The sequence below is a fragment of the Vulpes lagopus genome, chromosome 3, assembly GCF_018345385.1.
Source record: "Vulpes lagopus strain Blue_001 chromosome 3, ASM1834538v1, whole genome shotgun sequence".
NCBI classification, from domain to species: Eukaryota; Metazoa; Chordata; class Mammalia; order Carnivora; family Canidae; genus Vulpes; species Vulpes lagopus.
Genome location: NC_054826.1, coordinates 29,344,798 through 29,369,184, shown reverse-complemented (window position 1 = coordinate 29,369,184; position 24,387 = coordinate 29,344,798). Strand labels below are relative to the sequence as shown.

General features: G+C 48.6%; 2 protein-coding genes across 3 annotated transcripts in view; one reads left to right on the top strand and one right to left on the bottom strand.

Annotated features, from left to right (window-relative positions):
* Nucleotides 1-8,700, top strand: part of CSF1R (colony stimulating factor 1 receptor) — a 29,945-nt gene extending 21,245 nt beyond the window's left edge. The window contains exons 11-21 of the mRNA XM_041749547.1: nt 606-732; nt 871-975; nt 1,475-1,585; nt 2,221-2,383; nt 4,387-4,478; nt 4,599-4,696; nt 5,738-5,860; nt 5,944-6,055; nt 6,598-6,697; nt 7,587-7,695; nt 7,792-8,700. Of these exons, the coding sequence (XP_041605481.1) occupies nt 606-732; nt 871-975; nt 1,475-1,585; nt 2,221-2,383; nt 4,387-4,478; nt 4,599-4,696; nt 5,738-5,860; nt 5,944-6,055; nt 6,598-6,697; nt 7,587-7,695; nt 7,792-7,938 (1,287 nt within the window). The 3' untranslated portion in view covers nt 7,939-8,700. The remainder of the gene's footprint in view (nt 1-605; nt 733-870; nt 976-1,474; nt 1,586-2,220; nt 2,384-4,386; nt 4,479-4,598; nt 4,697-5,737; nt 5,861-5,943; nt 6,056-6,597; nt 6,698-7,586; nt 7,696-7,791) is intronic.
* Nucleotides 8,701-8,855: 155 nt separating this feature from the next.
* HMGXB3 (HMG-box containing 3) overlaps nt 8,856-24,387 on the bottom strand; it is a 46,931-nt gene continuing 31,399 nt past the window's right edge. For both annotated transcript variants that reach the window (XM_041749545.1, XM_041749546.1), the window contains 8 exons: nt 24,115-24,242; nt 19,587-19,718; nt 18,573-18,757; nt 15,035-15,254; nt 14,070-14,203; nt 13,117-13,233; nt 11,274-11,483; nt 8,856-10,267 (listed from right to left, as the gene is read on the bottom strand). In XM_041749545.1, the coding sequence (XP_041605479.1) occupies nt 9,800-10,267; nt 11,274-11,483; nt 13,117-13,233; nt 14,070-14,203; nt 15,035-15,254; nt 18,573-18,757; nt 19,587-19,718; nt 24,115-24,242 (1,594 nt within the window). In that variant the 3' untranslated portion in view covers nt 8,856-9,799. The remainder of the gene's footprint in view (nt 10,268-11,273; nt 11,484-13,116; nt 13,234-14,069; nt 14,204-15,034; nt 15,255-18,572; nt 18,758-19,586; nt 19,719-24,114; nt 24,243-24,387) is intronic.

Sequence of the window (24,387 nt, the reverse complement as noted above, 5' to 3'; positions counted from 1 at the left end):
AGTCGTCGGATTCAGGAGATAAGTGGCCAGGGGCTCAGGGGAGACAGGAATGGGGAGTCACTTAATGAGTACGGTCGCTTAATGAGACGCTTAATGAGTCACTTAATGAGTTTTGCAAGATGAAAAGAATTCTGGAGACGGGTTGCACAAGAGTGTGAATGAACTAGTGAAGGGTCTACTCAAAACTGGTTGAGATGGTAAATTTTATGTTGTATGTAGCTTACCACAATTAAGAATAAAACCAGACAACATTTGGATGGGAGGATGGACGGATGAATGGGTAGAGCTCAAGATCTTCCCCTCCCTCCTGGCTCAGGAATTACCAAGTTGTCAGAGCTGCCAAGACTCTCAGAGGTGACCCTGCCCACACATTTCAATACAGGGATGGGGAAACAAAGGCTTGCCCAAGGGAAGGTCACATGGTGAGGCCAATCCAGGCAGGGACAGGGCTCTCAGTGCCAGCCCCTCTCACCTGCATCTCAGGCCACCCCTGCCTCCTCCCGCCTGCCTTGGAACTGCCCACACCCCTGTTCTCGGGGGTCAGTGATAAGATCCCAGATCCGCCTGTGGGTCCAGCTGACATATGCCTCCCCTCTCCCCTGCAGAAGCCCAAGTACCAGGTGCGCTGGAAGATCATCGAGAGCTACGAGGGCAACAGCTACACGTTCATTGACCCCACCCAGCTGCCCTACAATGAGAAGTGGGAGTTTCCACGAAACAACCTGCAGTTTGGTGAGATGGGATCTCAGCACCCACCATGCCCTCCCGTCATGGTGCCAGCGTGCACTGCAGGGAGCCTGTGGGCCCTCAGATGAAGGGCCCTTTGTTGTCCAGGGCTCTAAGTAGGCTATGTGTGTGTGTGTGTCACAGGGAAGACTCTCGGAGCCGGTGCCTTTGGGAAGGTGGTAGAGGCCACAGCCTTTGGTTTGGGCAAGGAGGATGCTGTCCTGAAGGTGGCTGTGAAGATGCTGAAGTGTGAGTGAGGAGCAGGGGCTTCGGGAATTTGGGGGAGTCAGGAGAAGGTGGGTATGCTAGGGGAGGGTCTGCCCTGGCCTCACAAGAGGCACCACCCACATTTTTGGCCTATCAGAGCCTGGGGGACAGGGCCTGAGATTGGGGGCAAGGACTCTTGGCCTCTTTTGTGAGCTCCAGCCTCCCGCTAACTCCTGGGTCAGGAGAGGGAGGCTTCTGATGGAGCCTGAAAGAGGCCAGGCACACAGAGGCCACCCTGGGCCATGGTCTGGCCACAGCTTGGTTTTCTGCCACTTAAGAGCAGTTCAGGGATGAGCCACCTCTCTTCTCTCCCTAACTGCCATCTGTGTGTCTGCATTTTTCCTTTTCCCTTTTTTGGTCACTAATCACTTTGGGGCACTGGGTGCACCTGCTTGCTTTCCTGGGTGTCTCCCATCTGTCTGTGTGACTCTCTATGTCCTGCTTTCTCCCGATCTATGGGACCTGTGGTTCCATCTTCCAGCCACAGCTCACGCAGACGAGAAGGAGGCCCTCATGTCAGAACTGAAGATCATGAGTCACCTGGGCCAGCACGAGAACATAGTCAACCTTCTGGGAGCCTGTACCCATGGAGGTGAGGGGTCCTGGCAGGCAGTGGAGCCCATGGTCTTGGAGCCTCTTGAGTGTCTTAGGGCCCAGGGCCACCTCACTCCATCCTCTCCTTCCCATCTCCTCCAAGTGACTGTAGGATTTCTATAGACCTCAGAGTTCCTCAAATTCCTGGACCAGGTGCCTGGATTGGTCAGAAGCTGTTTATGACGGATTGACAGTTCTGTGTGCTCTGATCAGTGGTTCTGACCTTGGTGGGTGTCTGAGTCAGCCAGAGAGGGGATAGAGTGCAGATCCCTAGAGTGCAGAAAGTCTGATTCTGGGGATCTAGAGTGAAGCTCCCATCCAACGACACTTGGACACTCACCACAGATGGGCCTCAGGGCCTGTCAGGACGGTCAGTCTCTCCCTTCCTCTTCCAGAGCAGCCTTGACCCATATGGAACTACCATAGACTTCCTTTGAAGAAAGAATTCTTCAGATACAGTTTTTGAGATTCCTCTGCTTTAGACAGATGGGATTACTGAGGTGCAGAGAGCAGAAAAAGCTGTTCACAGACAGGATTAGAATCTAGGGCTCCCAAGTCCCATTCCAGGGGGCCATGTTGCCCCACCTCATATTCCTGTCCACGTGCCTTACCCCACTTTCTTGGCTGCTCTAGGCCCGGTTCTGGTCATCACCGAGTACTGTTGCTATGGTGACCTGCTCAACTTTCTGCGAAGGAAGGCTGAGGCCATGCTGGGACCCAGTCTGAGTGTGGGCCAGGACCCCGGGGCAGGTGCTGGCTACAAGAACATCCACCTGGAGAAGAAATATGTCCGCAGGTAAGATCCTGGCAAAGGACAGGAGCAGGGGTAAGCCCTGGGGGTGGCCGTAAAGCTAACTCAGGCTTGCGTGGCTGTGTGGCCTTCGCATTCCTATCTCTGCCATGGGGAGAAGTCACCCCAGCTTATATGGGCCAACTCAGCTTTTCTACTACTTATTCCTATCATCCAACAAATACTTGGGCATCTACTATGTTCTAGGAGTATTGAGGGCAAAGATGTGCAGCTCAGAGTCTGGTGGAGACGGGCATTAATAAAATCATCACTTTAATGTATATAAAAGATCAAACAAGATCCATTCAGGGCTCTGGGCAGAGATGGGCAGATCTTGGGGGCAACGGCCCTATTTCTCCCACACTGTCAGGGGCTGATGCTGTCAGGGGCTGGCTGCACAGCACCTGGACAGAGTCTGCTGTTTGTTGGGTGAGAAGGGGCAAAACAATGTGACTGTGGCCAGGTCCCTGATCTACTTGGGCCTCAGTTTCCCTGGGGTGAGCTATCAGGGGGTTGAACCTCTCAGAGTCTTTCCTCCTCTGTTATCCTATGATGCTGTGATTCCTGGAAGCCACCCGGACGCAGATGGACAAAGCCACATGGGGAAGCAGAGAGAGGAAGTGGCCAGTTCCCTGTCACACATGAGTCAGGGGCAGAGGCGGAGCCTGGGCTAGAACTCTGTTCCCTGGACTCCTGGTCCAGTACTCACCTGAGCCCACACCGCTGTCCTGAAGTCTCAGTCTTGGGGCATGTGGGGCCTCAGGGTCAGGCTGCTGAGACAGGAGCAGAACGAGAAGGGTATACATTGGGTTCCTAACTTAGCCACTGTCAGCTGCCAAGCCTGGGGAGGCGAAAGGGGAAGGAGGCCATTTCATTCCACCCAGTATCCTCGAATATGAGGGCTGGCAGGATCTGCTTCCTCTTCTATTCTCTGCTGCCCCTCTGAGAGGGCAGCTCAGGCTGGGCCCCTGCAGGCTGGAACCTCAGGCCAGGTCAAATCAAAATGAGAACTAAAGTAAAGTATTAACTTCTTATCTTCAAACATACAGGTGGGGAAAGTGCTCAGTGGAGCAACTTCAAGGGCAAATGGCATGTGAACCAATCTTGCCAGTGGGTTCCCAGGCCACATTAATGGAAGTATAGTTTCTAAACCAAGGGAGGGGATGGCTTTGCCATGGTCACAGCATAAATAAGACACTCCCTTCTCTTTCTGGGAACACTAGAGTATGGGTATTGTCAAGGCGCACATCTTCATCACAGAGGGAACAGGAGGGGGTGGAGAGAGTCCAGAAATCATACCTAGTTGGAATATTAGAAGCAGTAGTGACTATTCAATCTAAAGAAGTGCTTTCTTCAACTGCCAACTCAAAGCATGAGCTCATAGGCGTCACCTGAGACTGTTAGAAATGTAGGAGCTCAGGCCACCAGACCTGCTCAGTAATAAGATCACTATTCATAGGCTCACAAATTAGTTGTGGCCTCAACTCAGGCTGCACCCTGGAATCACCTGGCCAGATTTCAAAGTGTGAATAACTGGGTTTTGCCCCTAGTTTTGGAGGTGGTCTGGGCACAGGGAGAGTTGACAACTCCCCAGGTGGGTGAGAGACACTGTCCATACAGAGAAGGCTCAAAGAAGGGGCCCTAGAATATGTTCAAATGCCTGCAGAGCTGTTATGGGGAAAGGGAGCTTAATTGTCTATGGCCTTTGAGCAAGGACCAGCGGGAGGAAAATCCCAGGGGGCAGACCGGCATGAGGGACAGTGAAGAGCTTTCTAGCAGGCAGAGAGCTGCCCAGCGATAGAACAAATTGTCAGCTTCCTCATGGAAGGCCAAGCAGAGATCAGTGATTACTCACACAGAACGTGGCATGGGATTCCCGGTCAGAAAAGGATGTTCAAGTTGACCTTGAGGTCACTGTCCTTCCCTGCCCATTGGTGAGGCCAAGGCCTGAGCTGAGTGGTGTAGCAATAAGAACTCACCCGCCGTCCCTAACCCTTTCTCCTATACAGGGACAGCGGCTTCTCCAGCCAGGGTGTAGACACCTACGTGGAGATGAGGCCTGTCTCTACTTCTTCGTCAAACGACTCCTTTTCTGAACAAGGTGAGGAGGTGCTGGGCTGCAGGGTGGGGTGGGGTTGCTATGCAGAGAGGGACTGCTGGGGTCTGGGCAGGGAGGGGCAGGGGTGTGATGGGGCTGCCATGACATCTCTCCCCACACCAGACCTGGACAAAGAGGATGGGCGGCCACTAGAGCTGCGGGACCTGCTCCATTTCTCGAGCCAGGTGGCTCAGGGCATGGCCTTCCTTGCATCCAAGAACGTGAGTCATAAACTGGGTCTGAGCATGATCACGTTGGGCAGGGGGGATGGCTGAACCTCTCCCCCACCCCTACCCCCATGAGGCTGGATGACTGAGGATGAAGGGGAGGAAAGGGGAGCATGTGATGGAGCCAAGGAGGAGCCAGAGTGCCAGAGAGCAAGTGGACAGCGGCCACACAGCCTCTAGGAGTGAGTGGGAGAAAACTGTGCCTGCGAGTTCCTCCTCCGCAGGACAGGGAGAGCCCCAGCCTGAGTAGCCCCGTCTCCCTGGTGTGCAGCAGGCTGCAGAGGACCCCATTTCCAAGAACAGGCTTCATTCCTTGGTTTGGGTTAACAGTGTGAACAGGACAACCCATGTGTCCCCTTGTGAAGCACACGGTCTCGTGGGGCTGATGAAGGGAACTCCCTGAGTTGTTGTGAGAGTATGAGAAGGTGTTGTGAGGGTATGTGTACAACACACTCAACCCAAGAAGTGCCCAGTGAGTGGGAGCTGTGACCGTCCTCCTTACAGCAGATCTGGGAGTCCAGAGTTTGATTATTGGCTCTGCCATTTGCTGTGCGACTTTGAGCAACTATTGCGATTCTCTGAGCCTCAGTTTCTACATCTATAAAAATGGGCATAGTCACAGGGTTATAATGTGGGTTGATGCTTAGAGAAGAGCCTGGCTTGGTAGAGCCCTAGAGGTGGCAGGTGCTGTTGTTAGTAACCAGCGAGGGGGGCAGAAGCTGTTCCCAGTGCCAGGGCTCACTACTTCTGTGCCCGAGCAGATTGCTTAGCTCCAAGTCAAGAGCTGGTGCTCAGGGCCAGAGGGCCACAGCAATTGGTGGTTTTTAAATACTAAACTATCTGACAGCATTAAATTTCCTCCGACCTGGGTCTCAGTAGAAGGTAGGGACAGGAGCCAGAGTAGAGGACCATGACTGATGCCCACCCCCTCAATGAGGAGCCCAAGGCCTTCTGGGGCCCTGGCTGGTCCCCCCCAGCACCTCAGGCTCAAGTAGGGGAGGGGCTGAGACTAACCCTGCAAACACTTCCCTTCAGTGCATCCACCGGGACGTGGCAGCCCGAAACGTCCTGCTGACCAGTGGGCATGTGGCCAAGATTGGGGACTTTGGGCTGGCCAGGGACATCATGAATGACTCCAACTACATCGTCAAAGGCAATGTGAGTGCGGGGATGTGAGGGTGGGCCAGGCTGGGGAGCGGGGGTGAGCCAGGGTCCGAGATGACGGGTGTCTGCTGTGCCAGGCCCGCCTGCCCGTGAAGTGGATGGCTCCAGAGAGCATCTTTGACTGTGTCTACACGGTTCAGAGTGACGTCTGGTCCTACGGCATCCTGCTCTGGGAAATCTTCTCACTCGGTAAGCCGCTGGCCCAGCGCAGGATAGGCCTGGGGCTGCCTCGTGTTGTTACCATGGTGTCTGATACCTCATGGAGGATGCCACTCAAGGATACCTGGTGCCCAGGGCAGAGCAAAGGCTGATGGGAGTGAAATGATGGGCAAAGAGTCTGAAAACCAAGCAGTGCAGCTCCCGTGAGGGCTGAGCAGAAGCTCCACGCCACCAGGCATCCTGTCCAACCTGTTCCCTCACTTACCTGCCCATGCAGTTGCCACTTCCTCGATGCAGTTTTCTCTTGTAATGTGCCTATCTTGCTTTTGGAGCACTAGGCCCAGGGACTTGGGCTAAGCCCTTCAACAAGCTCCTCTAACATCTTATTCCAAAGCCTGTGCTGGAATTCTGGGTGTAACGAGGCCTGCGAGGCCTCCGTGAAAACCCCCCAGTTCTATTGAAGCCTACGGCCTTTGTAATCCACACCCCAGCCTTCCCAAGATGTATGTGGGTGTGGGGCAGATGAAGGTGAGCACTGAGCATGGTCTCCTACGCGATCTTGGCCTTTGCAGGGCTGAACCCCTACCCTGGCATCCTGGTGAACAGCAAGTTCTATAAACTAGTGAAGGATGGATACCAAATGGCCCAGCCTGCATTCGCCCCCAAGAACATGTAAGTGAGGGACCCCAGGGAGGAAAGAAGATACCCCAGGCTTTGGCTGAAAGGGCTAGAAGTGCACCTGGTCCCAGTCTCCCTATCGGGTGGTCCAGGGCCAGGCTTTACCTCCCCCACAGTGGGCCAAACCAAACCTGTTTCAGAGCGAGTTCAGGGTTTGCACTGGTTTCCCAGGTAGTCTAGAGGGTGTTCTCAGAGGTCTCCTAACTGGGACTGGTTACACAAATGATTTTTAAATCAGACTCTTATCACGACCTCAAGGTGGGCTCCTGTCATTTCTTCTGTCCTGGCAAGCCGTAGTGTCAGCCAGCCTTTCACTGCACAGCCTGCAGCCACTGCGGCCTCTCCACTGCCTCAGCACAGCTGGCCCACCAGGAGCTGCTGACCCCCCACCACACCGCGGCCTCTGCACAGGCCAGCCGGCCATGAATCCACCCACTGCACTCCTCCCTGGCCACTCAGCACAGCCGCTCCCCGTGCCCCATCGGGTTCACCAGCCCCAAGCCCCTGCAGCCCGCCTGCCCTTAAGTCTCCCGTTAGTCAGCCACTTACTCATCTCTCAGCCCAGCCCTCAAACCTACCTGCCGGCAGCAAGAGCGCCCCTTCTTAGCTCTGGGAGCTTGGGCAAGAGAACACCTCTGAGCTTTTTCTCCTTTCAGTTGTCAAATGGGCGTGAAATAAATACCTCCCAAGGGCTACTGGGGAGATTAAGATAATGCATGTCAAGGGCTTGGCACAGGTCTTGTGTCAGGCCCGTTCTCACTAGGTTTTCAGGACCTCTGCTGGGCAAGACTGCAAGGTGTGGGGTGTGTGTGTGTGTGTGCCCACTTGCCACGCACAGCTGTGTCACGATCCCCAGACCCATAAGCAGTTTCTGTCCCATCAGATACAGCGTCATGCAGGCCTGCTGGGCCCTGGAGCCCACCCGAAGACCCACCTTCCAGCAGATCTGCTCCCTCCTCCAGGAGCAGGCCCAAGCAGACAGGAGAGAGCCAGTGAGTGGGGCCAGCCTCAGGGTGGGTGGGTGGTTCCAGCAGGCCAGGCTGGGCCTGAACCATCAGGACTGACCACCCCTGGCCTCTCCAACCCAGGACTACACCAATCTGCCAAGCAGCAGCAGTGGCAGTGGCAGCAGTAGTGAGCCAGAGGAGGAGAGCTCTAGCGAGCACCTGGCCTGCTGTGAACAGGGGGATATTGCCCAGCCCCTGCTGCAGCCCAACAACTACCAGTTCTGCTGAGGAGACGACCGGGAAGCACTGCTTTTCCCTTCCTCCAAGCTTCAACTCCACTGTGGATGGGGCACCACGGCGGGGAGCCTACGGACTCTGCCCTTGGTCATTTCACTCAACAGCTCGGCCCAGCTCTGAATCTCAGGAATGTGAGATCCACAGGAGTTTGGGAAGAACCCTTCCGGGACCTGGGCCATCACTGCCAGTCAGGGGCTAGGGCTGAGCCCCCCGCCCACTGTTCTCAATGCTATGGCCTCATGCTTGCTATGCCAAAGGGGAGAACCCCCAGCTCACCCTCTTAACCTTGTTCCCACTCCCAGGAACCCCCTTCCCTACTCTCCCTCTTATCTCATTGGAAACGGACCGGTTTTGTGCCTATCAACGTTGGGAAAACCAGGCTTCTTGGGCTTTGTCAGAGTAGGATGCCCCCTGCAGCCGAGTGCAATGGCAAGAGCAGAAGGGTGCTCAGAGACTGTGCCTGGCTCGGGTGCCTCAGAGCAGGGTGGCTCCTAGGAATGAATTGGACCTCCTAGTCCACGCCCTCTAACCTGGTCTCTACAGCCCCACTCGCTCTGGATCTGGTCGCTACAATGAGCCAGGTGGCAGCTAAAAGTTCGGGGTTCTGACCAGTCCCCTGTCATTCTGAGCTGGAAGGCAGGGGCCCGTGTGGCTGGCCACACCAAGCAAGCAGCATGCACTCCAAGCTGACTCCCCGTAACTAACAGTTGCCCTGCGGGATGTCTCAGTCATTAAACTAACAGCATTAACACAGCTGGCCTCCAGTTCTGTGTGTCCCTGGGGGGCCTGTGGATTCCCCAGGGTCTCTTCCACCCTCTATGTCAAGTGACCAGCTTGGCACCTCAGATGCTCAACCACACTGCGCCCCACACAATGAGCATGGAATTGACTCTTGCTTCACCAAAACAGATAATTTAATAAATTTTATTCTTGGCAGGGGAAGAAGGAGGGGAAAAAAGCCACCTACTCCACTCCTCTCAATAAATTAAATAACACACGGCCAATTCCCGTGCCCTAAGCAAACCTTAGGCACTTGAGCCAGTCCCGCTGTTTCCTTATGGCCCAGTCTGCTTCCCCTTCACAGAAGGGAGTTTTTCCTACTGCCGCCAGGTTATGTCATGCCAACGGGCCACATCCCCTCTGTGGTGAGGGTCCAGGGCCCAGAAAGGATGTAGGATGCAGCAGCAGTGGCCAGGGAAAGGAGGAAGGGGATCCTCTTCCTCAAAGCTCAGAGCAGAGAAGACAGTCCTGGAAGAGAGCTGTGGCTGTTTCTCCCTCCTCAGCTTCCCCTAAACTTGGGTGGAGGAAGAGGAAGAGGAAAATGCATCCCTCCTCTGGGAAAATCAAGAGCCCAAAGGGACCCCTAGAGCTAATGAGGCCCCCAAGGCCCCAAGTCAAAGGCAACAGGCTAAGGAAGTCATGTGGCTGCAGGGGCTGGAAAGAACATTCCCCAGGGGTGGCAAGAGAGACCGCAGCAGCCTCCCCACCTAGCGCTGGACTCTGCTTTAGCCTACCCCTGGTTCTCCACCCTGACCCACAGGAGACTCCAGGGAAGCCACCAGCTACCAGCACTCCCTCAGCCCTCCCTTCCTCTCCGCTGAGCATACGATGTCCCCCAAGTGCTCTCTCAGGGCTAGTAAGGAGTGTCCTGGTGCTTCTCCTGACCCCCAGAAGGTTGAGAACCACGGACCCCAGGCCCCACCGTGCTCAGGAAATGGAAGCTCTTTGGTCAGTCCCAGCATCAGAGGCCTCCCCAAAGGTGAACGTTCCCGTCAGTCCCCTGGATGGATCTGCCTTGGGCAAGGGCCTCACTATGGCTTGAGACGGTGCAGTCCCTGTGCAAGAGCCCAGCTTATACTGTCACTGCAGCCACCTCTTCTTCCTCACCCTCCTCCTCTGCCTCTGTCTTGATCTGAGCAACCCCAAGGCGGTAGAGGGTATCTCGGATGACCACCTCGCCAGGCTGGCAACTCTGCACAATATCATGGATCTGCCGGTTGACAATTTCACGGCTGGTGAGGAAGTCCATGAGGCGGTTGTAGAGGTAATAGTGGGTGGCATTGTCAAAGGCAATGGGCCGCTGGCGGACACTGTTTGGTTTGCTGTCTGCTATGGAGGCCAGGATGGTCGCATAGGGTGCCAACTCAGGGCACAGGGTTGAAGAGTGGTGCCCAGTGCTGGGGTCACCAGGACTGGGCTGTGTGTCTACGTGGACGATGTGACGTGTGGCAGTCTTGGTGACTGGGTGCTGGACAGAGTGCTCAGCCTCCATCATGTCCACGGTATAATGCTGGTCCAAGAGTTCCGGGCAGGATACACTCTAGAGATAAGAAACCACTCTGACATGAGAGAATGACTATGGTAAAAGCTGTATGATGGGTGAGAGTGAAGGGGGGTGGTGTCAGTCAGCCCTACTGAAACCCTCAAGTTACCACATATGCTCACATCTCCTGGGGCAAGTCCCTTCTCCTCTTTCTGGGCTTCCGTCCCCTTGGGAGGACAGTGACAGTCACAGAGGCCACTTCCCAGAACAGATGTTAGATTACCTGAGCTGCTATTGCCTATTACCATGCCTAGTCAATTCAGGCTGGGCTGCAGGGGAGTGGAGAGCGGGGCTCTCACTGAGGCTCAGGTGCTTTTCAGCAGTGCCTGGCACAACCTCCCAGAGCCAGTGAGTCCCTGGGAATAAGGAGAAGGTAAGTGATGATAACGTCCCCTTCTTCCTGTTGCCAGTCCTAATAACGGCTCTTCCAGCAAAGTGCACGTATGTCTGGTAGGAATCACTGCCTGGTACAAAGCACTAAAATACTGAGATGAGGGTCCTGCCACTTATCTGCTATGTAACACTGGACAAAGTCCATCTCCCCTCTCTGGACCTTACTTCACATTTTCCTAAAAGGAGAGGGTTGGCTAGAGTGGGGTTTTCTAAGCCTCTGGGCCTCTAGATCACAACAGGTATGCCATGCAGTATATTCACAGTCAGACCCAAGACCTGATTGATCCAGGCCTTTAGTATGCCACTGTGTATGACATCTCCCAGAGGCAGTACTGTTAAAGGCTTATCAGTACTTGGAAGGCAACCCCTTTGACCCCAAAATACTTGGGGCCTTGGGCACTCTTAAGTGATATGTAAGGGACTCACACACACATACAGGGCTTGGTCGGTAAAAATCTGTGCAGTAAATGCTGGCTCAGAGCATCAAGACAAAATATTAGTTGAGACAAAGGATGCTAGAGATGGTTCCCAGAAGGCCTTCCCAAATAACCAGGAGGTGAGACATGGTCAGTCTGTGGGACTTATTCTAGTTTCTCAGAAGGGAACTTACCACAGGTGGCTCTGCGGGGCTAGAGAAACAGCCCTGGTTCCTCCCCCACATTTGGTTGGTCAGCTCGGGGTAGCAGAGATCAGCACACAGGGCCACTGGTGTGGCCATGTCTACCACATAGACAGGTGGCCAATGGCGGGAAGAGACAAGCAGATCCACGTGGTCGCGGGCACTCTCACCTCGCACAAGATACTTGGAGCCACAGATCACCTGAGCAGGGAGATGGAGGGCATAGCACAGAGTTAAGAAATCAGCAGACAGAGTTGAGTCTTCTTCCCAGAAAGATGAATAATCAGGTTTCATGACTAAAGCCATGGCTGTCCTGCCAGAGCCCATCACATTCTGCTTCCTATTTCTGTCCCTAAATAAAGTTGCCAGCTCATCCCTGACTTCCTGAGAGAGTACAGCTGGGAGCATCTGGTCTTCAATCGAGGCCAAGAGGTTCCCAACCCCACCCTCCACACTGCCCTACTAAGTACCATCTAGTCCACAGGCTTCCTAGCTATACGCAGAATTCCTAGCTACACAACCCCAGCAGCTAACAGCTGGTTAGACGTGGGGGTTCCTGGACCCTATCCCAAACCTAAGGAATCAGCCTTTGGGGATGGGGTCTCAGCATCTGGGCTTTTGAGCAGCTCCCCTCCAGACCCGGATATGCCGCCCAGATGGGAACCCCATGTAAACTAGTAAACACCTCCACTGACTGCGCTTCCCAGGAACCACTTCATTGCTGGGGAGGGGGAGCTGTGTGTGCAGTGGGGACCCGGTGTCTCCCTCCACCTCCCTTCCTTCACCCCCACCAGTCTTAGCTATAACCTCTTAGTGCTACCACTCGCCCATCACAGCCCTGAGCTCTGTAGCTCTCACAGCTGTGTGGTCATGTGTTTCTCATGAGCCAGTCCCTAGTCAACAAACACAGTCCTCTGCTCAGGGTCTGTTCTGCCAGGGGAAAGGCATCAAGCCTGCCCCTCAAACACAGCTTTTGTTGAAGAAGTTGATAATCAGATTCTCTTTTGACAGCCAGTTGCCATGCCCACTCATGCAGCTGAGTGAACTGAGGGCTCTGCTAGGAATCCCTCCCCCATTTGGTACCTGTTCAGGGAGTCTTCAACCCCAGTATCTTCCTGAACCTGCTTTGTCATACAGTACGAAACCTTCCCAGAGCTATCCCAGTGCCTTACCCTGTCCATGCTGCACAGACTTGAGGTGTGCCCTCCTTAAACCAAATCAGAACTATCTCTTCCCCAATTCCTACTCAGAACAGTCCAGTGGGTCCCTCACCACCCTCAGAAGGAAACCCAGACTGCTAATGCGGCCTACAAAGCACTACATGATCTGGTCTCTGGTTACCTCTCCAGTCTTCCTCTTCTGGGCTCACCATGTTTCCCTACTAAGGACTTAGTGGTCACCCTTCCCTCTGCTGGAACATTCTTTCCATAGCTCATCATTGGGCTTTCAGCCTTCTCTGGCTGCCCCAGACAGGAGCTCCCTGTTGCCTTCTATCTCAGGGCTTTGTCTTGTTCCTTCAGAGCTAGCCCCCTAGGCCATGGTAGCTCTATTTCTTCTCTGAGGTCAACTAGAGAGGAATGACATCTTCACTAGTCACCTCTGTACCTTCAACAACTGACACAGGGCTAGCATCTGAAAGGGTGCTTAATATTCACTGATGATGACCCAAGCTCCCTTCCTAGTCCAAAGGGTGGCATCTGACCCAAAATGAGCTATTCCACAGGCTGTCCAGTGACCTAAGTGCCAGCTCCCACAGGATAAGCTGATCAACCAGATTCTGTGTGGGCAATCTGTCATGGACAAATTCACCCCAAGCTCCTCGTTATCCACTTACCTGATGGGGGCACACCTTGTAGATTTTACCCCCCGTGAGATGAGGTGGGGGCTGTCTAGCTCTGGTTCCATTCTGTACAGATTCATAAAGAGCCAACAAGGAGAAGCAGAGCTGTTCCTGGAGCAGGACAAGATTAAAAACAAAGTAGTAAATGCTAAGGGACCAGGCTTGGTATGCAGCACCAAATGCTCACTTCAATACCCAAAGCAAGAGAGTAAACTGTCAAGGGCCAGAGTATGCCTTGGAGCCTTACTAGCTTAATGTTTTTTAGGTACAGATGGGGACTCTGACGCCCTGAAAGGACCAGGTCCCAGAGAAAGCCAGCCAGAGTGATCAAGGTGCCAGAGTCTTTGAGGCCTGGGGGTTTTCCTACTTTTCACAGGGTAGGGAATGTTTCAAAAAGAAGCTAATATTTGAATCTGAACTTGAAGGAAGCATAAAATGTTCAAAAGAACATTAGTTTGAAGAAAAGTAAATAATGAATGGATAATGCACACGCACATAGCCTCTGTCCCTTTCTCCCTACCCCTCTCTCTGGATATAACAATGCTCATTCACAAAGGGCCTGGAGAGGCGATAACCACACACTGCAAAACGCCTTCCTCACAACCTTGTCAGGTCAGTATTTTGGTTATTTCCACTTTGTAAACCAGGAAAATGAGGCTGAGATGAAAGATAGCTTATCCAAGGTCACACCTAGACAGCGGGAAAACCAGTATTCCTGACCCCAGAGTCTGGACCCATTACCTTGGCCAGAAGAACTGATTGGAGGGAAAGGCCTTGCATACCTGTCATGACCTGGCTGCAAATGATCCCCCAGGTCTCCCTGACTGCCAGCAAGCACCTTGTGTACCACATAGGCACTTGTTGCAGATGCTCATCTCCTTGCTCAGAAAGCAAACCACCAGTCTGCTCCCTAAGTCCCTGTCTGCACTGAAGCCCCCACCACTCACCTTGGAGTCCTCTGTCCCAAAGGGGATGCCACACTGCCTCAGCAGGTGCCGGAGCTCCTCCTCACTGTAGGAGCCGATCTCCTCGAGCTTGCAAGTGCCCTCGTGGAGCAGCCTCACCAGGGCACTACCATGGCCTGTAAGAGACGACCCTGCTGAAGGGAGGACACTGCCACCAGGCAACAGGGGTTACAGGGAGTCCCTCAAGTGTGAGGATGAGAACCAGGGAACGAGGCCTAAATCCGGCAAGCAGTAGAAGCAGGCTCTGCCCTGAGCACTGCCCTCAGTGCTGAGGGAGGTGGACTCCAGGTGGGTCTTCTAACTTCTGCAGATATTTCAAGTCTCTCAGAACTGGCTTTTTGACCTTGAACGTCTAGGATAGAGATCCAGCAGAGTGCCCTTGCAAAGAACTCGAAAATCGGTATGCTTTTCATCTTTTAAGGTTTTTCAGAACCAAGATCTCAAAGGATTACCACAAGGGCAGCAACACGATGAGCAGTAGGTCTCATTTCAAAACTGTACCGCCTAACCAACAGTGAACTATGTGGAGGTGTTAAAAAGGAAAATGAATTTTAGGCCCTAAAACATCAAGTATGAGGTGGGACCTCAGCATCTAAAGTTAGGAAGTACTGTTTGAGAACTAGTGGATCACAACATACTCAATACTTATAAAATCACCTCAGTGGGTCATATCCAGAATTTTAAAAATGAAATAGAACAGAAAATACATTCCACTTCGTAAGGAAAAGTACTGTTTTGTGAAAGGTGGCTGCGGCTCTTCAAAATTCTATACCTGACTTTAACCTCTAGGGAATTTCATGACCCCTTGTCATGATCTTTCTATTAAGAGCCTTCTAAGTGGGCCTTCCTCCACCCCCTTCTGCCACTAATGCTATCTGGCCATGGAAATGTTCCAGCCTCTGGACTGGGCCCTTCCCTGACCCGAGTGAGCCACCAGGTGATCTTACCAGGTACCGGCTGCACATCCAGGTTTTTGTCCTTCTCGGTGTTGACGACCACAGCGCCTCTCATGAGTGGTGGGAAGAAGGGGGCAATAACAGAGGCATCAAACTTGGTGATAGGGATGCTGGCAGGGAAGGCCACCTGCTCAATCACCTCTGTCTCCATCGTGGCCCAAAAGTCCTCCACGTTTACCTCACTGGGGCCCAAGAACTCGGGCCAGGTGAACTAAAAGGTCAGGATAAAAAGATCAAACTATAGGAGCCACAGAGTATCAGCAACACAAGAGTCCACCATCTTGATCCACTCAAGACAACAAAGGTGGAAGGTGTCAGCCAGCCATGCACTGCTGGGCGCCCCCAAATCTGATATCTTAGTACCTAACTGCTTTTTGGCCACATTCATCTCCCCCATACCATAGCTCTCCCCAATACTTGAACAGCTCTCAGGCCCTTCTGCATCTGCCTTTGTTCAAGTCCTTTCCCTGACCTGCAAGGAAAGCGGAGCTACCACCAAATACCTGTTACATGTAGGACACTGATTAACTACTGCACAAGTCTGGGGGCTGTCTGAGGTGAGACTACCACAGCAAGGGGTAGAAAGAGAATGTGACTGAAGGTCTAGTTCCAAAGGCCAAGCCCCCTGTTCCCCGCCACCTATAGGGCTAGTGCACACTGTAACTACACAAGTCTCCCACCACACTTCGCAGTCACTGAGCCATCCTCTCCATAAAACAAGGGGGCAAGGAATGCCAACTGAGCATACTGCTGTGTGTACAAACTGATGTGTGACTGTCATCAGTCTAGGGGGTCCTTCTCTATGCAGTCCCTGAGGGGAGAGGCCACCAGACAGTCTCCTCATGGACAACTGCCAATTTGAGTTTAGTTCAGAAACTTGTTTCACCTCACTGACTTCAGAATACCCTTTACCTGCTTCTCCACACAGGCACCACATCACTTGCCACATACAAAAGGGAGAAATAGAGTAGACCCTGGTCTCTAGAGAGATATAGCCAGTACCGTAGAGAAGAGACATGCATACCAAAAGTGAAGGGAATTCTACTCGATTCTGTGGGAAAGAGCCTTGATCAGAAAGGCAGATGTCAGTTAGGACTAGGAGAGGAGTTTTTGCAGGGAGGTGGGCATCTGTGGTCTCTATAGCTAGATGTGTTTTTAAAATAAAACTTGGGCTCAGAGTCCCAGGAAATGCTAGTGAGCATGGCAATGCTCATGAGCTCAGACTCTGGAGTCAGACAGTCAGACCAAGGTCAAGTCCCAGCTCCACCCCTCCTGGCTAAGTAAGCTTGAATAAAACCTCTGGGCTTTGGTCCTTTCATCTACAAAAATTCAGAGGGCTGAGGTGAGAAGTGAGTCAAGCCCTGAGCACAGCATAAGAACTGGCATATGTAGGGTGGGGGTGAATGGGTGATGGGCACTGAGGGGGGCACTTGACAGGATGAGCACTGGGTGTTATTCTGTATGTTGGTAAATTGAACGCCAATAAAAAATAAATTATATAAAAAAAAACTGGCATATGTAGTAACATGCTCAATGAATCCTAGCTGTGTCACTATTAACACTGCCATTAGATTACCATCTGACAAGCACATCCGAAAGAGTTTGAAAATAGACTCTTGGTGAGATAACAAAAAAGCAAAATTTTTTATAGTTCATTTTATCTATGAAGAACACTTAGAAGACTCCAGAAAGCATTATACTTACTTTCATATGTCTTGTTATGCACCAGCATCCTTCAAATGGGATATGTGAACAAGATATAGACTTTTTTTTTTAATTGGGAAGAAAAGGAGGAATATACATTAAATCTTTAAGAGCCTCAGCTGGCTATGCCAAAACGCATCCAAGCTTTTCTCTAGAGGGCTCACAGCACCCCTGGTGGTGAACAGGTGAGCTGCAGGTCCAGTGCCTAAACAGACACTTCATGTTGCAGTGCTCCTTCTGGGATGGAAAACTCACCCCCACCCCTCACACCCGCTACTACTAGCACACTCACAGGTACTCCATCCCTATGCAGGCAGACCAGACCTCCTGAGCATGATCATGGGAGAAAGTTCAGCAATCTATGCAATTTTTTTAAAAACATCATGTACCAGGTCAAGAAAGATTTCTATTATTCTCAGTTTAGTAAGAGTTTTATCATAGATGGTGTTGAATGAGAACGAAAGCATTTTTTACATCTACTGAAATAATCATATGGGTTTTTTTCTTTTAAACTATACAAGGGCAGCCCAGGTGGCTCAGCAGTTTAGCACCGCCTTCAGCCCAGGGCATGCTCCTGGAGACCCTGGATCGAGTCCCTCGTCAGGTTCCCTGCATGGAGCCTGCTTCTCCCTCTGCCTGTGTCTTTGCCTCTCTCTCTCTCTCTCTCTCTCTCTCTCTCTCTCTCTGTGTGTGTCTCTCATGAATAAATAAAATCTTTAAAAAATAAAAATAAAAATAAACTGTACGAAAGCAAATTATATTTGTATATTTTCTCATGCTGAAACAATGCTGCTTTCCTTGGATAAGCCTGTCATGATCGGTTACTTCCTTCACTGTTAGATATGATTGGCTATTATCCTATTCAGCACTGTGGCATCTATATTCATGAATACAAGCAGCTCCAATTTGTTTTCTTATATTAAAAGTCTGGCTTTATTTTCAAGGTTATCTAGCCTTATACAATGAGGTGGAGAAATACATCTGCTTTTGTCATCTATAATTAGAATCGTATTTCTCGGGTAACTGTTAGAATTAATGTACGAAGCCACATAAATCTGATATTATCTTTATGTGAACATTTTTTAGTCAAGAACCAAGTCACAGATCAAAATCTATCCACAGTTCTCCATCTCACTCGGTCTAAGTCCTCACAGTGGCCCACATGCCCCCATGGAGAGTCTGGCTTCCTGCAGTCTCTCGAACCTCACAGGTCCTACTGTTTTCTCTGCCAGTCACGTGCTCCAGCCACATGGCCTCCTTGCTGTTCCTCAACCATGCACAGCAAGCCCAACTCAGACTGTTTCACTTCTCTCTCTGCCTAGAATATTCCTCCCCTGAAAGCTACTTGGACTTCAGATTTCTCCTCAAATGCCACCGTATCAGAGAGGGCCTCCCTGATTACCCTCTAGAAAACAGGAATCCCCCTCTTTACCACACTATTCTCTTCTTACCTCCTTTACTATTACTATGTTACTTTTAATTACTACATACTGTTTATACAATAGACATTAATATAATATATACAATTATTAATAATGTTTGTTTCCTGTCTCCCCAAATCAGAATTCGAGCCCCATGAACACAGAAACTTTATGGGTTTCTTACTGCCGTGTACAAGCATCTAAAAAATGCACCTGGTTCATGTTTAATAATAATTCGTTGGAAAGTAACAAATGCCTCTATTTCCATCCAGCCTTCCTTAGATGAAAAAGCCACTCGCCTCCCCCAGGCAGGACTAGAGCCATCTGCTCCTGGGACAGCATGTAGGAAGGTGGCTGCCAAGTGAGTGTGAAGACAGTTCTAAAGGTGGCCAGGAGGCACTTACTTCCACACTCTTCAGTGCCAACACGTTTTCTTCATTCCTCTGGGCCATTTCCACTTTGGGGGCAATACCACAGATGCCACAGATCATGTCATTATAGTCTCGGACAGTGAGGCACTCGAAAGCCCAGTAGCCATTGCACAGCAGCTCCTGCAGCTGGCTCAGCTCGTCTGAAGTCAGAGTCTTTTCTGCAATGAGAGCAAGAGCTCTGAGAAGGTCACAAAAAAGACCCTTAGGTCACTGGGGATGAGCCAGGGGCCAGCAAGAATAGCGACTCTTCAAGAGTGCTCCTCTAAGGACACTCAAGAGCACCAACCACCCCAAGGGTCAAACACCCTGGCCTTCAAGGGCTTGGGTGGCAACCCCTAAGGGCAATTCCAGTCAGTTATATAATTGTCTTGCACTAACACCTACCAGGCACCAGACTGTGCTGACAGCTTCAGATACGTTATTTCACTTACCTCACACCTTTACAAAACAAGCTATTCTCATTCTCAATTTATAATTGGAGAAATTGAGGCACAGAGAATAACTGGCTCAAAAATCATACTGCCACTAAGTGGCAGAGCCAAGACTCAAACACATGGCTGTCTGACCCTAGAACCTTTGCCCTATTCCATCTGACTCATAGCAGGCAAGGTGCAAGGGAACTGAAGTCTACAGGGTTAGGAGGGAAAAGTATCAAAAGAAGGAAAGCAAGTAGAAAAACAATTTCTAATATTAAGGAGGGTGGTCTCCACCTTCAGGTCTCAATATAACATGCAGCAAGGCCAACTCTACTATGATCCTTTGATCATAGAGTCAGCTTACTTTTGTGCTGAGGGTCTCTGGATGGATGGAAAGACTCACACTTTGGGCATTTGTAAAATTCAAAAGGAGGAGTGTACCAGGGAAGCCAAGAATGTATCCTTTTCAAACTATTAGACTCTTCTCTAAGGTGATTCAACCAAAGCCCATCACTAAAAGTTCCCAGGGAACTCAGGACTAGTACGGGAAAGGGAGGAAGCCAACCTGTACCTGTCTGCTCTTGCACCGACTTCAGAACAGCACTGATGGACACCCTGGGGTCCTCTCCCAGCTTGATCTGGTTCCGGATTGCAAAAAGCAAGTCCAAGCTCACTAGTAGCTTGTTCCCCACATTAAAGAGACCTGCAAAGTTAAAAAGAGGCAACAGAGAAACTCATTGTAAAATATCCACAATGGCAAAAAATTAGAAATAAACTAAATACCCAGTAATAGGGGAACAGTTACATTAATTATGATACATTCCTAAAACAGAAAATTATGCCTCATTAAAAAAGAATAGGGACGCCTGGGTGGCTCAGTGGTTGAGCATCTGCCTTTGGCTCAGGGCATGATCCCAAAGTGCTGGGATCCAGTCCCACATCGCACTTCCTGCAGGAAGCCTACTTCTCCCTCTGCCTATGTTTCTGCCCAACTCTGTGTCTTTCATGAACAAATAAAATCTTTAAATAAAATAATAAAAATAACATAGACCTAATTGCTCTGACATGGAGTTGTCCATAATACACTGTTAAATGAAAAAAGCGAGCCATGAAATCTGTAGAGAAATTTAAAAAACAAGAACAAAAATCCTCTCTATGGGCCACCTTAGCCCTCATGACCACCAGGGCCCACTCTTCCTCTATTTCTTAATGACTGCAATGTGGGTAAAGGCCAGGAGCACAATCCAGCCCAGAGATGTGTAGGAGATATAAAAAAGCTACAAAATCACCCCTAACCAAACAAATCCCAAGATAAAAGACTCAGAGGGATTTATATGCAGTCAATTTAAGACAAATAAAAGAGGATGATTTTATAAATATAAATTTTTTTTTTTTGCACAAAGTACAATGCACAAATTTGCACAAAATCAGGTTCTGGAATGTGCAACCATGAAAGAAGAGTATGGAGGAGTGGGGAAAGCCTTTCTGGGCATGATACCAAATGCTGAAACCATAAAGAAGATCAAATCTGATTACATAAAAATTAAAACAAAAACAAAAAGCAAATAAAATCCCCAAAAGACAAAAACACTTTGTGTCCAAAAACAAAAACAAAACCCACAAACAAGTTAAAAGATGATTGATAAAATGGGAAAGAACTCAGTCAACAAAATATTCCAATGAATAGAAATGTTTACAAAATTCAAAGAAATTAAAAAACAAAAAACAAAAAAACCCCATATAATCCTCCTTGTAATCAAAGAAATGCAACAAATTAAGAAATGATACCTCAGGTTTTACCCATAAATATGGCAAATTTCAAAAAATATTGATCTACAAAAAGTTCCTAAAGCTGCTAAGTGAGTTTAGCATGATCACTAGATAAAAATTCAATAGACAAAACCCACTGTGTTTCTACACTAATACTGAACAGTTAGAAACTGAACCACATCATTTAGCATTGAACACAGTAACTTAAATATAACAAAACATGTACAGGATCTACATGCTGAAAACTACAAAACACTAATGGAAGAAATAAAAGAAACTCTAATAAAATGGAAAGGGATAAGTTTTTAGGGATTAGAAGACTCAATATTTTTAAGCATGTCAAGTTTTCACAAATTGATCAACGGATTCAACGTAATCCCCATTAAAATTCTAACAGGATTCCGCAGATACTGAGAAGCTGATTTTAAGATTTATACAGAAATGCAAAGGAACTAAAATAGCCAAAGTAATTCAGGAAACAACAATTCAGTAAGAAGGCTGGAGGTCCCACACTGATTCTAAGATCTACTACATGGCCGTAGTGATAAAGACCAGTGTGGTATTGGCAAAAGAATAGACAACATGAACCAACGGAACAGAACAGACCATAGAAATAGACCCACACATATATGATCAACTGTTTTTCAACAAAGGAGCCAAAGCAACCCAGAGATGGCTGACCAACTCTGTTAATTTACGAGTCACTGAATTGTACACTTAAAATGAGTTTAACACTATATAAATCATAACACAATAAAAAAAAGTGGAAAAAAATGACCCAACTACATTCCATAAGAAACTCATTTTTTAAAAAACATGAAACTCACTCAAAGCAGAAAAGACTACCTTTCAACAAACGGTGGTACAACTGTATGTCCACATGCAAAAGAAGAAAATAAAGAACTCAATCTGGGTCTCCCACTAACAATTAACTCAACATGAGTCACAGACCTAAACACAAACTACAAAATAATAAAACCACCAGAAGAAAACATAGAAAAAATATTTATGATAATCTTCACCTACACAGAGAGACCTTAGACAGATTATTAAAAGCATAATTCCTAAAAGAAACACTTGATGAAGTGGTCTTTGTTATGACTAAGAACTGTCCTGTGGAAAATTCCATTAAGAGAATGAAAAGTCAAGCCAGAGACCATAAGACAACATTTGTAAATCACTTATCTGACAAAAGACTTATGGATCCAGGATATATAAAGAATTCTCAAGAAAAAAAAAAAAAAGAATTTTCAAAATTTGATATTAAGAAAACAATCCAATTCAACAGGCCAAAGATGGAATAGATACTTCACCAAAGGAGACACATGGATGGCTAATAAAACCATGAAATGATGCTCAATTTCATTAGTCATTGAGGAAATACAAATCAGAACCATAGTGAGATTCCACTTCACACAACTATCAGAGTGGCTTAAAAACAAGAACCAAAAAATGGACAATACCAAGTGCTCACAAATGGAGTAAACCAGAACTCTCACTAACTGTTGGGGGTAATGCAAAATGGTACAAACATTTAGGTAAACAGTTTGGCAATTCCTTTAAAAAAATTAAACCTACACTTAGCATATAGCTCAGCAATTTGACTCCTTGGTATTCACCCAAGAGAAATGAAAATTTGTGTTCACAAAAGCTGGTATGTGAATGTTTATAGCAGCTATATTGGTTAAGTGTCAAAATCTGGTAACAACATAGATGTCTTTCAACAAGTGAACAGATAAATTGTGGTATTCCACACTGTGGAAAACTACTCAACAATGAAGAAGGAACTACTGATACATTTAAACAATATAATATAGATGGCTCTCTTTTTGAGAGTGTGTGCATGAACATAAAGAGTAGCAGAGATTTCCAGAAGACTCTATTCTGAATGTGGAACCTGATGTGGGGGCTCGATTCCAGGACCGTGAGATCATGACTTGGGCTGAAACTAAGACACTCAACTAAGCCACCCAAGTGGCCCCAACATGGATGACTTTCAAAGGCATGATGTGTAATCAAAGCCAGATTCACTTAAAATGCTATGTGTAATCAAAGAAGCCAGATTCACTTAAAATGCTACTTACATTGTATATCAACTATACTTAAAAATGTTGTCATTTTTAAAAATCATTTAAAAAAAATGCTACATATTATGATAAATGCCATTCAGAAAAGATGGAGCTATAGGAATAAAGAACATTATCAACTGGTTGCTAAAGGCTCAGGGGGAGGAGTAAGTATGATTATCAAAGCACAGTACAGGAGGGTTCTGGGCAGTGCAACTGTTCTATCTACTTATGGCGTTGGCAGTTACACATCTAGGTGCATTTGTCAGAACTCACGCAACTGTCAAACGACAAAGTAAACTTCACTGTATGTAAATTTAAAAGTAAAGCTAAAATTTAAAAAACATAATCCTGTGTACTACTGCACTAGACAGACTGAAGGGAAATGGCGCTCTCATTAACTGCTGATAAGAGCATAAAATAGTACAAACTAAATAGAGCAACACAGGACATTAAGAGCATGAATTCAAAATAAGGCACCATAAGGTTCTGAAGACAAATAGAAAAACAAATATTCTTTCATCTTCAGTACTCAATTCTACATGTGAAATTCAAGATCCAAATTCTGACAGTGTTGGTACATGGTGAATGTTCCACAAATGTTTGACATTGATGAATGTATAGGGGGAATGGGTGAACACACAGCAATTCCATTTGGAGCACTTATCCAAAGGAAATAATTAAGGCCTACACACCATGAGTTAATTATAAAGAGAATTCTAAAATGGAGTCCCACATGGCCCTTAAAAATGGTCATAGATTTCTCTACTTGCTGGCATAGGAAGATGCCCATGATACACCGCTAAACTTAAAAAGAATATTCCAAAATGATGAATAGCACAATCCCACTTTTGTTGAAACAAAAACTATAAACCCATTAATCTCATACTTCCTTATATTCTCTATAGATGAAAATAACACATCTGAAAGATTAAAGAGCATAATGTTAAGTGTTTATCTGATAGCAGCACAATTACTAGTGATTTTAGTTTCTTTTTTAGATTGTCAGCATGTTCCATTTTTTCCACAATGGAGATGTTATTTAGGAATGAACTTTGTTTAAAGATCCCAGATTAAAAGTCCTAACACTTGAGAGATAAACATCATCTTCTAGGGCTGAGACACCCAGGAGGAAAAATTCCCTCTCCCTCAGAAGCCCCATCTGAGAGAAGGTCCAGTGCTCAAAGGAGCATAGGTGTGACCCACAGGGGCTGTTCCCAAGCCTACTTTGGGACCTTTGAGGGAAGAAAGGCTGACACCCACCTGTATAGATGTCCATGAAACTGTGCAGGGCCAGACAATGAGGATTCAGACACACCTTCACCTGGGCAGTCACCACCTGCAGCCGGCTGGCTGTCAGCAACCAGCACTCCTGCGGCCCAGCCAGGGAACTAGTACCAAAACATCACCAACAGAAGAACAGAAGGGAAATCAACATGATGCAGTTCCTGGGCTCAGGGATCAATGGCAAAATTCTCAAGACTCTAATGAGGTAGGCAAATGAAAGTGCCGAGTGGGGCTTGTGTTCCAGGGTTT